Source organism: Thermobia domestica, chromosome 2 (assembly GCF_964235325.1).
Source record: "Thermobia domestica chromosome 2, izTheDome1.hap1.1, whole genome shotgun sequence".
NCBI lineage: Eukaryota > Metazoa > Arthropoda > Insecta > Zygentoma > Lepismatidae > Thermobia > Thermobia domestica.
The window spans coordinates 224,163,245-224,179,628 of NC_137455.1; the positions used below are offsets into that span (position 1 = coordinate 224,163,245).

Below are 16,384 nucleotides of genomic sequence, written 5' to 3' on the forward strand. Positions count from 1 at the left end.
ATTTGTTCTCGGATGAGTCATTCATACGGGATGGTATCACAAATATCCGCAATGATCATCGATGGACACTCAACAACCCGCATGCAATTGTAAAGACGAAGCATCATCAGCGTTTCCAATTCCATGTGTTGGCTGGTATTGATGACGACGTTGTGAAACAACACTTCTTACCACAGCGATTGAACGCAAGCAGTATCGCATCTCCAGTTTCTGACCTAGGGCCTACCTATTCTACTTAAAGACGTGCCGCTGAGGACATGACAGTGTATGTGGTTTATGCATGATGGCGTCCTTCCCATTCATGTCCCACTATTCGTGCATATCTGAACGAAAAAAATCCACGCAGGTAGATAGATCGTGGAAGCAAAGGAGTATAGCCCCAACGTTCACCCGATCTGAATATCCTACACTTTTGCCTGTGGGGTTACGTGAAGAGTCTCGTGTATACACGGACCGTGCATAGCTTTGAAGATCTTCGCTAGCGTGTATGAGCTGCATCTGCCACACTACGGCAAACTCCAGCGTTATTGCCAAAAGTCATAGAATCCTTACACCATCGTGTAACTGTCTGTCTCGAAGAACAAGGAGGGCATATTGAGCACCTTCTTTAAAACAGCATTATGTTGAACACGGCAAGTACAATACCTCTTGTTTTAACAGTACAGTGGGCCTTATCTTCCGTATGTTTTTTGTACGATTTGCACTATCATCACTAAGAGTGTTTAACAGTTTCTTTGTAGCTCCCATGCTCCGCCACTGTTCCGCAGTATGTGCGCATAATTGGATTCTTCGGATGGGGTTTCCTTTGATATCTTTTGACCTGACATTCCTATTTCTCTCCGTTATAAAGATACTTTACTCCTGCATTCCGCCTCCCATAGTGTCCCTACAGCGTAGCCATTGTTGCCTTTGATTATTAATATTTGTTGCTGCATGTTCAAAGTAACATCCCCTCCTACAATTTTTCAGTGTAAATTGTTCACTTTTCTTCATGTTTCATTCACTTTCTTTGTGCCCCTCTAGTGCCGCCACTGTTTCGCCATCACTTATGCATAATTGGATTCTTCGGATGGGGTTTCCTTTGATATCTTTTGACACGACATTCGTATTTCTCTCCGTTCTTCCGATATTGCAAATTGCCGCCTCGGAAGGTAACATTTCAGACGCCCCTAGCGTCCAAACGAAGCTGCATTCACCCAATATTCATATGACATTTTTTTGCTTGTTTTTACCTGTAGATTCATCTCCCGAATTTTCCGTCATTGATGCACGACCACCCTATATATAACAACTTTTGAAACACCCGACCGATCTTGATCAAATATTCAATATAGATGAAGTTCAGGCCTGGAGCGAATTTTATCATTTTACTTTGACGGTGCAATGTAGGGGAGGAGGAGGAGGGAGATATATATAATATAAAATTAAAAATGTAAGTGCTATCTTTGTGACTTCATTACTTTGAACCAGCCAATCGATCTCAATCAAATTTTCAACATAGATGAGGTTCTGACTTGGGGTGTTTTCTTTTTTTCTTTTTTTTTTAATCAAATCACTTTGACGGTAGAACTTAGGGTATGAGGTGGGGAGGGAAAATATACAAAAATAAACAAAATTTAATAACCCTTGAATCACCCGACCGAACTCGATCTCATTTTCAACATAGATGAGGATTGAACCTGAGGTGGTTTCTGTCATATCACTTTGACGGTGTAGTTTAGGGGAGGGGGAATGAAAGATATTTTAAAATGATCGAAAATGACCGATATTAAAATGGAGTCTATAGTTTTAGGGGTCGCTGAGATAAACAGTGACACTTCCGATGCTATTTAAATCCAAGTTCAGCCCCGTAGCTTGGCGGAGGGAAGGGAAGATATATAAAAACGATCAAAAATGAAAAATATTATTGTTGAATCCGTAGTTTTCCAGTTCGCTGAGTTGAATACTGACACTTCCGATACCGTTTACGACCAAATTCAGCCTCGTAACTTAGGGAGAGGGAGATACATAATAATGATAAAAAAAAATGACCAAATATTAGGGTCTAGTGTCGAATCCATAGTTTTCGGCGTCGCTAAGGTGAACAGTGATACTTCCGATCCCGTTTAAATGCAAATTCAGCACCGCAACTTGGGGGAGAAACAAGATATATAAAATTATCAAAAATTACCATTATCAATGTCGAACTCATGGTTTTCGATGTCATTGAGATGAACAATGACACATCCGATGCCGTATCGTCATCCGCAAAAAAAAGTTCGCATATACTGTAACTTCCACATTTTCATTAATAACTCAGTTTTCTTAATATATTGTCGCTTCTTTGTGCTTTCCTTAACAAAGCAGTGTAGTAATGAATAATTATTTATGATTTTTGTGAAAAAATAAAGCAAAATAAGAAAATTATAAGCAAAAAACTGTGATTGTTATGAAACTTTAGTCTGTCAGATAATTACGCGAAGAATATCCCGAGGGAAATTCACTCCATAGAGTGCACAGGTATTAGGAGCACTCACAAATACGTAAAATTGAAGGAACAGAAAATGATGTATTTTTCAGATGAACATACAATTCACACTTCACGTGAAGTTCCAATATGGGAAATCAATCAATATCTTCAGTTGAAATTACTGAAAAAAACAGAAAATGGCTATTTAAAACTCCAAGTGTAAACCTGCGCTTGGAGCGAGTCTATTTCTAATATCAGAACGCGCTATTTCGTAACATGCCTGCGTGGCCAAGCGGGTTTAGCAATGCTGTTGAAATTCTAGAACCGAAGGGTGGTAGTTCGAGTCTGAGTGCGGAACGCTTTTTTTTTTTCAATATAGTGAAATATTTTTTAAAATATAAATGTCTAGTTTGAAGTGCTTAAAAACACAAGACCAGATGAACAATCACTTTTCAAAGCTCAGTCACATTTATTCACTATGTTCATCAATTAGGCTATATACGAAGACACTAAAATGTGGAACGTTAACGATCCTTATTAACGTTAATACCACATCCGTTATAATGAGAACAGATTTGTGATCTGAATACCAACCTTAAACCATACGGCCAAAATGAAAATTATTCATGTTCTTGATACCTATTGCAACACTCAGTTGTAATATAGAGAGTGAGAGTGCGAAAGAGAGAGATAAAATACTGTATACAGGGTGCGGAAAAATTCCCGGAACGGTCTGTTGTATGATTAACGTTTGCCTTTCGCGCAGGTTCTTCTTTTTCTTCAAATAAAATAGGATCTCTTTTTGGTAGGCGTGATAAGTTTATTGAAGTTAATGAGAAAAACAGAAGTTACAAATTCCACAACAAACAACTACAAAATCTCACTGACTGTTCTTTCAGTAAAATTATTAAAGTTCCACTTCAGATAGAAAACAAGACACCAGATACGATAAAATATAAGAATATACGATGTAAAAATGTCGTTAATAAGATAGACGAAAATACAAGATGTTATAAAACAAGTTACTGTGACGAATCAAGATACAGTAATTCTAGATACAGTAGTCTCAGATACAGTAACGCTAGATACAGAAGTCGCCGATACAGACCGCGAAGAATTTAGTAACAATATCGAAGTGCTTCCCCGGAATGTGCCGAGCCTTGTATAGCAACTAGTATATAAAACTATCGTAAGCACAAAGATCGAATAATCACATGAGTTTAGGTCGACACGTGGATGCACGTGGAGACCTATCATACAGACTTTGAAACTGGACTTAGTAATCCATGCTCTCACTGCGTGATGTACACACGCGTACATTATCTTACTTCCTTGAAAAAGAAACCATTACAAAAGAGAGTATTTTGAAAGTACATACACTATCATCACATATGTGTGACCCTTCAGTGACCCTACATCCTGTTCTTGGCTGGCACATTATCAATAGCTTAAAGAACAAAGATTCGTCTTTTATACAATATTAACATTGACTTCAAAAATAATAATATAACAACTATGAAATACACTAACTTATAATCGAACCCCGATCCTTTATATACACTATATACAGTGACATTCCAGGTAAGTACTGCTAAGAGGGGAGGTGCATCGAAGGTGATAAACAAAATAAGAAAAAGAAAAAGAAAAAAAATAACAGTAAATATATGTTCATACAACACCTCCCTCCTTTTTTGAATTTTCATATCAAATTGCGAATTTGGTTGCGAATTTGGATACTGAAAATTCACAGTCTGATATGAAACATTAAAAGATTTTCTTTTTACCTTTCCTTACGTAGATTAGGACTTTTCTTAGGGGGAACAGCTACCTGTAACTCATCTGTAATCTCAGTAAGCTGCTCTGCAATTTTTGACATGACTACAGGCTCAGTGGTATCTTGTTTTTGATTTATTTTGGTAATAATAAAAGGTTTAATGCATATTTGTTTACAACAGCTATCATCATCAAAATACCTTTTGAAAAAGCGAAAACATTTACATCGGTAACAACAACAAAATATTAATATTAGAGCTATCAGAACTGTACCAAAATATGAAAACCAAGAGAGATGGGTTACCTTTTCAGAATGAAGTAGTTTCCATTGTTCATCATCTATTTTCTTTTCTACTTCCTGAATTTTATGGCTTGCTACTTTTAAGTCACTAACCGAATTAATTACATGCTGAATAGGTAGGTTAATTTGCATATCTTCCAGGTATATATGAGAATTTAATATTTCACAACAATTATCAGTAAGATTTAATTTCGGAGTAAAGTCTTTACCTGTAACATTGGTTTCATACCATGTTTGTGTTTGGAGGATCGCCTTCAAACCATAAGCTTTACAATTATTATCTAGATGAATAATACCTGAATTTGTTAGAATTAAATCATAAGGTTCAAATCCATTACATAATATTGTCATTTTCTCTTCCTGTGGAGCAGCAAAAATCCACTCATTATTATTTAAGGTTACGAATATACAATGATCAATTTGTATCACATGTTTATTACAATCCATGGGAACATAATGAACATATTGTAATAATTTCATTTCACACTCTTGATTTATATGACTAGACAAGATAGGAAACGTTTGTTTACACAAAAACCAATCTTGTTTAAGAATCTTACATTTATTGAACTCAATTTCAGTCATTTTTGCGTAATATTGCTTAATTGAATCAACTAAAAGGTAAGGTTTTTCAGGTTGAATAAAAACAAACTTATTTGTTGTATTCTTTATTTTAGTGGGGAAGGGAGTTAACTTATATACTAGATAACGAATGGAATCTGTCAAAGGGAGACGAATTACATAGGCTAATATTCCATTATTGATAAACACATCTAAATTAATTATTTTCAATAACAAGTAACTATTCCTAGTACTTGTCCCAATTGGTAAAGATAACGCACTATGGAGGTCACTTTGACTAGCCTTCCAATGTTGGATTATTTGATAAGGAGTGATTATGTGAGGCTGTAATACACCTTTCTGTGCATTTAAAATTGCTTGCAAAACAATTTCATACTGATCCTTTAAATCTCTTAAATACCTTTCAACTTTTGCGATATGTTCATTTATTGTATACTTTAAATTTAAATCCAAAAATGCTTCATTTAAATGTCTCTCTCTTTTTGATATCTCTTTACTTATATGCTCTAAACCTTGACTCAAAATATTTTCGTTAGTCTCCACTGTGTGAAGAGTTTTATTAATACCTTGTAGGGTAGATTTAACAATAGTCATCTGCTCTTTACTCAATTTCAAGAAATCTAACTGTTCTTTTTCTAATTTATTGATTTTTTGAGTGTAATAATTGGCATCTTCATCGTCCAAGGTGCCAAATAGAAATTTAGCAAGGTGACCAATACCATCTATTAACCCTCGTTTTCTTCTACTTTCTTGCGAAGAAATTTTTGTTACTTCTTTTATTATTTCCTTAACCTCTTTGATATCAGATACCTTAGTCAAAACTTGATTTACGAACACTGTAGCACAACTTGTTTTATTTGATTTTACCACTGAGTGTCTACACAGGTTTTGTGTCCTATCTACGTAAGTTTCCAAATTACGAAAGCTTATATCTAGCTTAGTTAAGTTAACGTAAGAGACCAATTGCCAGTAAGTATTATATAACTGAACCTCTCCTAAAGAGTCATAATAAATACCTGCCGTATTTTCAAATTTCTTTATGCGTGCTCCAAGCTCTAGACTACTACATATAAGAGAAACCAGTAGAATAGCTTTAAGTCCTATCATTTTGAACAATCCTGTAAATATAGAAACGTTATTTTACTTTCCTTACTTTTTTTTTTTTTTTTTTTTTTTTTTTTTTTTTTTTACAAGATAACATGAAGAATTTGAGTTACTTAATAATACATCTTTAATCTATTGGCATGCACAGTCATCTCTTGTTTGCCAACCTTTAAGGTACAGTTTACACCTTTTGTTCGAATTATATCGTACGGTCCGCGCCAGAGACTGTCAAGTTTCTTTGATCTGCCGCGGCGGACTGACTCATCATATAATAACACTTTATCTCCTTTCTGAAAAATGCATTCGTTTTCGTTTCTATCATAATATTCTTTACTTTTCTCCTTTTTGTCAATGAGGTTTGCTCTAGCTAATCCGTGCATCTCCTGCAATTTGTGTCTCAACTGTTTTACATAGTCATCGTAATTGTATACAACTTCAGAGGGTTTTCTTTGTAATACACCTGGTACATTTACAGGTTTCCCGAATAACAGTTCGAAGGGAGTATATTGAGTGGAACTATGAGGAGTGGTATTATAACAGAAAGTAGCATATGATGCTAATTCGTCCCAATTATTCTGATTTTCTGCCACATAACATCGCAAGAAAAATTTTAAAGACTGATGGAATTTTTCTATACCACCATTCGATGCCGGATGGTATGGGGTAGTATGTAGTTTTTCTATTTGTAACAATTTACAAATACGCGTGAAGACATCGCTTAAGAAATTACTTCCGCAATCAGACAATATACTGTGTGGAATGCCAAATTTTAGCACTACATTCTCGACAAAGGCTTTGCTGATTGTATCAGCATCTTGAGAAGGGATGGGAATCGCAATAACAAATTTTGAAAGGTTATCTTGTACAGTCAATAAATATTTGTTTCTGTGTTCTAAAGTTTCTGGGAGAGGCCCGACTAAATCTAAAGAGACCTTTTCAAAAACTGTACTGGGCGTGTCAGTTATTACCATCTTCATTTTTACCTTTTGTTGTGTGTTCCTATTCTTTTGACATATTTCACACCCTTTTATGTAATCTTCAACATCTTCCTTCAATTTTGGCCATTCTTTAATGTCAATATTATTTAAAGAAAGGTACTTCCTAATCTTTTCATAACATCTATTCATTCCTATATGTCCACCTAGAATTTGGGTATGAAACTCTTCTAAAATTTTGTTTTTCGTTTCTAAGTCTAAAGCTTCAGCTTTTTCTTTCTGTTGTGAATCACAATTTGATACCCTATCTTCTTCTTCAATAACATCTAAAGAATACATTCGTGACAAGGCGTCAGAATTTGTATTTAAGCTTCCTTTCTTATACACAATTTCGTATTGATATTCCTCTAAAAGTATTCTCCATTTTAAAAGTCTAGATGTCGGATTTTGTACTCTAAAAACCCACGTTAGTGGCTTGCAATCTGTGACAAAAGTTACTTTTGTTCCGTAAATGTACGGTCTAAAAACTTTGCTAGCCCACACTAGAGCCGCCAGTTCCCGTTCAGTCGCTGAATACGATCTCTCTGCTTTATTGAAAACTCTACTAGCATACGCAATTGGAAGATCTTTGTTTATTTCACCCTGTGAGAGAATAGCTCCGCAGGCAAATGCCGAAGCATCCGATGTGATTATAAAAGGCTTTTTAAAATCAGGATACTGCAAAATTGGAGGAGTTGTCAATTTCTCTTTAAGAGAATCAAATGCAAGTTGTTGTTTGACTCCCCAAGAAAACTGGACGTCTTCTTTTAATAAGGACGTTAAGGGTAAAGCAATTTTACTGTAGTCTTTTAGAAATTTCCTATAATATCCAGTAAGTCCTAGAAATCCCTTAATTTGTTTCTTATTCTGAGGAACAGGAAAGTCCTGAACTTTCTCCACTAATCTTGGATCTGGTTTTACTCCGTTAGGTGTAATGACATGTCCTAAGTATGTTAATTCTGGCTTTAAAAATTCAGTCTTATCTACACTTAACTGCAGGTTGCTTTTGCGAAATCTTTGCAAAATCACACGTAATCTACTATTATGCTCTTCTAAAGAACTAGAGAAGACCACTAAATCATCCAGGTAGATGAAACAACTCGTACCTGTCAGCCCTGCTAACACTGTATTCATCAATCTTTGAAAAGTGGCCGGTGCTGTCGCCAGACCGAAAGCAAGTCGCTTGAATTGATAATGATTTTCAGGTGTACTGAATGCAGTTATAGGTCTATCCTTTTCCCTAATATAGCATTGATGGTACCCACTATGGAGATCTAAACTGGAAAAGTAACGCGCATTGGCTAAATTACTCAAAATATCGTCTATGTTAGGTAACGGAAAGGACGAATGGACACATAAATCATTGACAGATCGATAATCGACTATTAGTCTATATTTCTGTTTTCCTGATGCATCGAGTTTCTTTGGAATAAGGAAAATAGAACTGTTCCAAGGAGAAGTAGAAACTTCTATAATGTCTTGTTTTAACAACTCTTCTATTTGTCTATTTAATTCTTCCTTATGACATTCTGGCACTCGGTAATTCTTTTTGTTAACAATTTTGCCTACATGTTTAGGATCAATAATAATTTCATGTTCAAGAACATTTGTAGCAGTTAGTTTGTCTCCTGGTAGAAAGAAAACATCATTGAATTCATCACAAAGTTCAAGTATACTTTCTTTTTCTTTGGGTGGTAAATGACCTAGCCTTAAAAGCTTATGAAGTAATTTTAAACGTTCAGTTAAACTTTCTGAATTTGACTTTTGTGGAACCCTGTCTTTTTCACACTGAATATTTAAAACATGGTTTTCTTCTAATTTCTCTAAGTCTATCGGATCTAAGGTAATATTCTCTACTGAAGAATTTACATTTAACACACTAGCTATGCATTTATTTTCTTTCGCTACTGTCAAACAAGAAGAAAGAAAAACACCCGGTTTAATTTCTCGTTTTTCTACAATTCCAATTCCTGTGCTGTTTGTGGGAACAAAAACTAACTTCTCGCATCGAGCTGGAATACTATATGTCAACGGTAGTATAAGCTTATCGCTGCCCTTAAGGTCAAGTTTCTGGTAAGCATGTGTTGACAAGGGAGGAGGAGGAGGAGGATGGAATTCTAACAAACAATTTTTTTGTTTCAAGAAATCACGTCCAAGAATGTGTCTGCCTTTTGATAAGCATCCTTCCGAAATAATGTGAAATTTATGTGAGAATTCTACTCCTTTTATCACTAACGTTAGATAAATAGTACCTAGTGACCTAGTTTTAACATTGTTTAATCCTTTCAATGTCACAGTTTGTGTTGTATCGATATTCTTTCTAAAACTGCATGGAAGTGCATGGATTTGCCAAAGACTTAAATCACTGCCTGTATCTAAGAGAAAAGTTGCATCAGCATGCAATTCTTTAATGAATGCCGTAATAGTACCTTCTTCTTGATTTGTTACTATGCAACCCTTCGTGTTATCTGAGATGCAAACAGGTTGCTTATTTACATCCATTTGCGGTTTCCCTGACCATTACAACTTGAGCACATCTGACTACTGCAGGCTTTTACTTCATTAAAATGCAGAGAACTTTGTTCTTTATCACAAATTCTCTCATTTCCACTAGTATTTACCCTACTAGTATTTCCACTAGTATTTACCTTACTAGCAACCTGCAAACAATTGCTATAACCTTCCGTGCCTCTCGCGGCGATCTCAGGAGAATTACCATTATTACATCCTGTGCCTCTCGCGGCGATCTCAGGACAAATTTCACAAACATGTACCGTTTTCATAAACTGATTAGAAGAATTTCCTCTTTCCTTTCTTTTCTGTAATTTGCATTGAGCTTTGGTGTGACCAGGCTTATGGCATAGGTAACATACTAATTCTTTCTTTTGAGCTTTCTTACTATTTACATTTGGAAAGGGGAGAGAAGTGTGGGAAGTGATCTGTGTTTCTTCTTCTAGAGCGAGTTCGATAATATATCCTAAGGATGTATCATCATCGCTTTTGGATCTTACAATCATCTGAATTCTGTCATTTGTTAGCCCCTGAATAAAACTTGCTTTAGCTAAAATTTCAACAAGTGCTATAGCTCCTGGCAATTTAGATGCATCTATGACACGAGCAACGGCTTCGCGTAATTGACTTTGAAGAGTATCTACTTTACTTGCCCATGATGCAATTGAATCAGCTTTGGTTTGTCTAGCACTAAAAAGCTGGCATGCATAAAATCAATAGTTCGTCTAATGGAATAATTTTCTATTAATATTTGTTTAACAGCTTCCCACGTAGTAGTGGTTTTTCTAACTAACAATTTAGATCTAGCATCCCCAGTTATTTTTGCTTTAACAAATTTCAAAAGGGTACTATGCTTAGCTGGGTCAACCAATTCAAAAGCAGCATCTACATTAGACAGAAATTCTTCTAATGCTTCTCTTTTTCCCGAAAATGGTACTGAAATTAACTTTAGTGCCTCCGAAACACTACAATACTCTACTTCTGTATCAGAAGAATCAGCACTACCAGTGGTAGCCATTGGCAACTAGTACTTACGTTAAACTATACAATTTAAATTTACAAAAATTTTGTTAGCGACAATACCTTTCTTACACCTTCTGTTTTGCCAAGTATTCCCAAGATTAAACGAATGAAATATTTTAATCCTTCCCTAGAGGAACGGTGAATACTAAAGCCTTCTATCCTAGACTGTTCTTGTCTTGATTTTACGTTATTCACTTCACAAGTAAACAACAACCGCGGTGACCAAAGAACAAATCTTTTCTATCTCCAGGCGTAACACTTTCAAATTTTGGAAGTTCAAACAAGCAATGAAAATTGTAACCCACCTTGAATTTCCTGTGATGGGGGGTGCTGCTGGCGTCGATCCTGGTACTTTCCTGATGTTGGTTTAAAGATGAGGCCTCTGGATTTCCACAAGATCTCGGCTTGGAATGTTGCTCAACTGGGACCAGCCACACTTGAGAATGGTACTGCTTACTGGATCTCTGGAACTGGTTGCAATAAAACTGGAACACTGGAACGGTGTGTACGCCGAGGTATCCGCTACACCTTGAACAGGCAAGCTTCTTGCACTCACAGTAAAAAGGGTATTCTCGACGAAGTGCGGTCTGTATCTGGACGTAACGATATTTTAAAACGTATCAGCTTCGTGTCGAAGAACGAACTCTGACTACAATGATGAATGTTCAACTTGGTAACTGTGGAACGTGCACTGGAATCGAACTTCGTGTACTTCGGTTGAGATCCTGCCTAGCTGCCACCACTTTATTTTCCTGTTGTATGATTAACGTTTGCGTTTCGCGCAGGTTCTTCTTTTTCTTCAAATAAAATAGGATCTCTTTTTGGTAGGCGTGATAAGTTTATTGAAGTTAATGAGAAAAACAGAAGTTACAAATTCCACAACAAACAACTACAAAATCTCACTGACTGTTCTTTCAGTAAAATTATTAAAGTTCCACTTCAGATAGAAAACAAGACACCAGATACGATAAAATATAAGAATATACGATGTAAAAATGTCGTTAATAAGATAGACGAAAATACAAGATGTTATAAAACAAGTTACTGTGACGAATCAAGATACAGTAATTCTAGATACAGTAGTCTCAGATACAGTAACGCTAGATACAGAAGTCGCCGATACAGACCGCGAAGAATTTAGTAACAATATCGAAGTGCTTCCCCGGAATGTGCCGAGCCTTGTATAGCAACTAGTATATAAAACTATCGTAAGCACAAAGATCGAATAATCACATGAGTTTAGGTCGACACGTGGATGCACGTGGAGACCTATCATACAGACTTTGAAACTGGACTTAGTAATCCATGCTCTCACTGCGTGATGTACACACGCGTACATTATCTTACTTCCTTGAAAAAGAAACCATTACAAAAGAGAGTATTTTGAAAGTACATACACTATCATCACATATGTGTGACCCTTCAGTGACCCTACATCCTGTTCTTGGCTGGCACATTATCAATAGCTTAAAGAACAAAGATTCGTCTTTTATACAATATTAACATTGACTTCAAAAATAATAATATAACAACTATGAAATACACTAACTTATAATCGAACCCCGATCCTTTATATACACTATATACAGTGACATTCCAGGTAAGTACTGCTAAGAGGGGAGGTGCATCGAAGGTGATAAACAAAATAAGAAAAAGAAAAAGAAAAAAAATAACAGTAAATATATGTTCATACAACAGGTCCAATATCTCGCGAAGTATAAATATCACCAAAACAAAAATAACACATGTTAAATAGTTTTAAAGAAGCTATCCAATGATAGAAAACACAATCACCTATCCCTACCTCCTTGGGGACTAAGGGGGATAACTTTAAAATTTTAAATGGGAACCCCTATTTTTTATTTCATATGTGGATTCTCCAGAAAAAGTGATAGTGATTTGATCAAAAATTGAAAACAGTGTGTGCGAAGATGAAGTTACATGGAATACAATATCGATAATTGTTTTGCAAAGTAGCTTTATGAAGTAGTTCTTAGTAGTAGGGTTCTTTACAACAAAAATAAGCCATTTTTGTCACCATTTGTATTTTCTTGCAAATTAATAAATATGGACAAATGCATTATTTTATGGAAGTTAAAATGTATGAATTCGTTATGTGGGTAAAAAAATCACATGAAAATTTTACTCTGCGTGGAAATCGAACTCATGACCTTTCATGCCGCAGTCCCGTGCGCTAACCGCATGGCCCAGAGCTCGACACTGAGAGGCCACATTTTCATAAAGATTTGCCGCCTCCATTTTTTATGTGTCGATTCAAGTGCTATCCGTGAAGGCACTGTTTTCAATTTTGGATCAAATCACTGTTACTTATTCTGAACACAAAATGTGCAACAAAATATTGGGATTTCCATTTAAAATTTTAAAGTTACCCCCCGTGTGGGAATGGAGGGTTGCGTTTGGTATCATTGGATAGATTTTTCAAAACTGTTTAACACGTGTTATTTTTGTTTTGCTGATCTGTATATTTCGCGAGATATTCGACCGTTCCGTGACTTTCCTCGCACCCTGTATAAGCTTGTATTTTTAATTAAAACAGTTAGTGTAAATCATAATCTGGATTTTTATAAAGTAAATGAAACAATCATATAGAAAATGTATACAGTTTAAAATTGAATTAAATTGCAATTCCAGAATCTGTAACATTATACATTTCTTATTTATTTACATCGAATGTTAACTTATTGTATAGTTTATAGCATGAGTATCAGCTGATATGTAACACAAAATTATCTATAAATTGAATTTAAATAAGAAATGATATAGTTGCTATAAGAACAAGTTTATGAAAATGAACTGTATAATAATGGTTGTATTTGAAACAGAGTTTGCGTAATGGAGTAAATATTTACACCGCCAGCTTTGCAATACTGTGCGGTTTAAATTGTCAATCTCATCAATTTTACTTATTTCGCTTGAATGTTTATGGAATTTAGTATAGCATTATGAAACATTCAACAACTGATCTAGTAGTGAAACATATTTAATAAGATTACCGCACATTACGGTAGATTCCGAGATCGCTCCCAGCTTTGCGAGCACTTGATAATATCTTATTATTATTTCAGATAAAATATTATGTGGAAGAGCTAAATTAAATTAGAAAATGAAATGAAATATTTAACATTCCACTATTACGCCCTTTAGGCGGGAAGGTTCTAGATTGCTGGTCCTCACATAGAGGAGAATTTGGATTAGTAACCAGTTTGGTTCTTTTCTTTATCAAATCTCAATACACAATTCATATAGTAATGTCGAGCAAGCGATAGCGAGTGAAGGCAGATTAACCAGGTTGATTGCTTTCTTCATCACCACTCAATTGGTATACGGACCAGTGTTCTAGAATCCTGCTATTTTAGGCTAAGGGAGAAGATAATTAAAGTAAGAAAATGATATAAGAATTGGTGGAATGAGAAAGTGGAAGGAAAAGGAAATGCTTTGAGAAAAGTCACGGACATAATGTTGTCCACCACAAGCTTACTTGAACGGAATAAAACCAGAGACCGCATGCACCAAAGGTAAGCGCTCTACCAGTGAACCATCGCGCCCCATAAATTAAATAAGAAAGATAAGTAGTAGGCATTTTATAATTGAATATTGTATGTAAGAAACTTATTGTCCATAAAGATTCTTTCTCTTCAAGCTTTTGTAATTGATGTTGCAAATTGTCCGATGCTTTGCAATGCGGGTCAAAGGAATAAATGCATTTTTTCGGGATAGTATCGTCTGCCCCTTGCTGCTATTGGTGGTATAAAAGTAGTGTTGAGTTGATTTTTAGTTTCTTGCTCCTTTTGTTATGTGAATAGAGACTAGACCAAAATTTTTTACTGATGTTCATTTCAAGATCACTCGGTAGCATGTTTTTAGTGGAGGAATGTTACGTGAATATGGATTACACCAAGTCACAAATATTTTGACAAAGATATACATTTTTATTACACAAATAGTTTCTGCTTTTCCTTTTACTGCAAATGTTTGTTTCTAATAGTGATTTTTATTCTTAATGTATCCGTGAATACACATTCAAGACTTTTTTTAAAAAATAAGTTGTTTAATAAGGCACTGAAAAGTGTTGGATTTTGTAACACTCTAACACTTAAAAACATAATACTGAGTGATCCTGAAATGGACACCAATAATTAATTTTGGTCTAGTCTATATTCACGTAACACTTTCAACAGCGAGGCTATATGAAACGTGGGCTTACTAATTAACGTGGAATAAAAATAAAAAAAGTCTAGTGGCTAGCGCGAGTGTTTTTGGTTCTTGTAGTCTCGGGTTCGATTCCCGGTAAGGGTCGATTCAGGTTAAATTTTCAGGGGAGTTTATGGGAAAAACGTTAAAAAATATAATTCCAAAAGTCTGATGCCAGTGTTTTGTAAGCTATTGACAAAATAATAGAAAGACAGGAAAGAAATTCTCTTGAGAACTGAAAGTGAACAATGTTTTCGCATTTATGCTTAATTTGCTACTAGCGTGACATATTAAATTGAATATAATATAAATATTAGACACAAAATTCGCTACTTCACGGTTGATAACATGGTAAATGCTAGGTATTGTTAAACATTAAACGTAACACCTCAATTTTATATCAATAAATAACTTAAATAAATAAATAACAAGACAGAACAATACTATTAACCTATATTTGCATAGTATATAAATTAAAAACACGTTGTTTATCATAACGAAAAATGGCTGAACCGTTTGAAATGAATTTTATTAACAAAGTTAACACCTACCTCGGACTGGGTTGTTGTCACGCCATTTTTATTGAAATGCGGATCCAAACAGAAGAGAGGGGGTTAAAATGTATGCCAAAAATAGAATCTCTCACGTTTGTGAGATGAAATATGATACATAAATTCCTTATTTAAAACGAGTGTGCACGTGTCCGACCGTGTTTAGAAATTTCGGTACTAAATGGAGAAGAGGGGCAATTTGTATCGTTTTTGCTCAATATTTAAGAATGATGACATCGAGATTGTGTCTTGTCTTCACAGCAAAACGGATGAAGCACTTGAAATTATCTTTTAAATATACGGTATTTAGCATTTGGTCCAGTCGGATTCATTAACACATATCTGGTAAGAGGAACAGATGGATATAAACACCTTATTTTAAAATATGTGAGCCCACCTTCCGTTGTCCTTAAAAATCCACTTTTGAGGAGGAAATGGGGCAAGTTCCAAATAAGGCGGTCAATATGTAAAAGTGACGTAGTGTTTGTCTGTCCGATCATCACGGGAAATCAAATCAGTCGTTTGAAATAAATATTTGAATACATTTAGTACTTGGAAGAAAATGGTTAGCTGACGTTCACTAGAAACTTGACAAAACTTCGATACAAATTAGAGGATAGTCAGCTATGCCTAAATCTAATATTGTAGGTGGAAGTGAAAACGACGAACGAAGTAACAGCGGATTAAAATTTAGCATTAGAAGTCATTGAAAAACAGAATGTGATGCGCGAAAACGAGAAAAAAAAAGAAAAGGAAAAACATAACGTTGCCGACGACAACACACTGGATGGTGCTTATTGGAAGATCCATAAACGCTATTCATTAGCTCATTCTTCACGGTTTGGATTGCAAGAAATAAAACTATTTCTTCGTGCTAATACGCCTCTCAAAACGAAATGTTATA

The 16,384-nt window shown here is 35.2% G+C and overlaps 1 protein-coding gene across 1 annotated transcript; it reads right to left on the reverse strand.

Annotated features, from left to right (window-relative positions):
• Positions 1–3,248: 3,248 nt before the first annotated feature.
• Positions 3,249–12,408, reverse strand: LOC145678385 (uncharacterized). The gene is made up of 2 exons (XM_081748466.1): positions 11,023–12,408; positions 3,249–6,223 (listed from the first exon to the last, which is right to left on the reverse strand). Exon 2 carries the CDS (start codon positions 6,210–6,212, stop codon positions 4,230–4,232), a length of 1,983 nt encoding a protein of 660 aa, XP_081604592.1. The 5' UTR covers positions 6,213–6,223; positions 11,023–12,408; the 3' UTR covers positions 3,249–4,229.
• Positions 12,409–16,384: the final 3,976 nt, after the last annotated feature.

Coding starts and splice junctions, on each gene's coding strand:
- LOC145678385 (XM_081748466.1), bottom strand. CDS start 6,212: ATGATAGGACTTAAAGCTATTCTACTGGTTTCTCTTATATGTAGTAGT.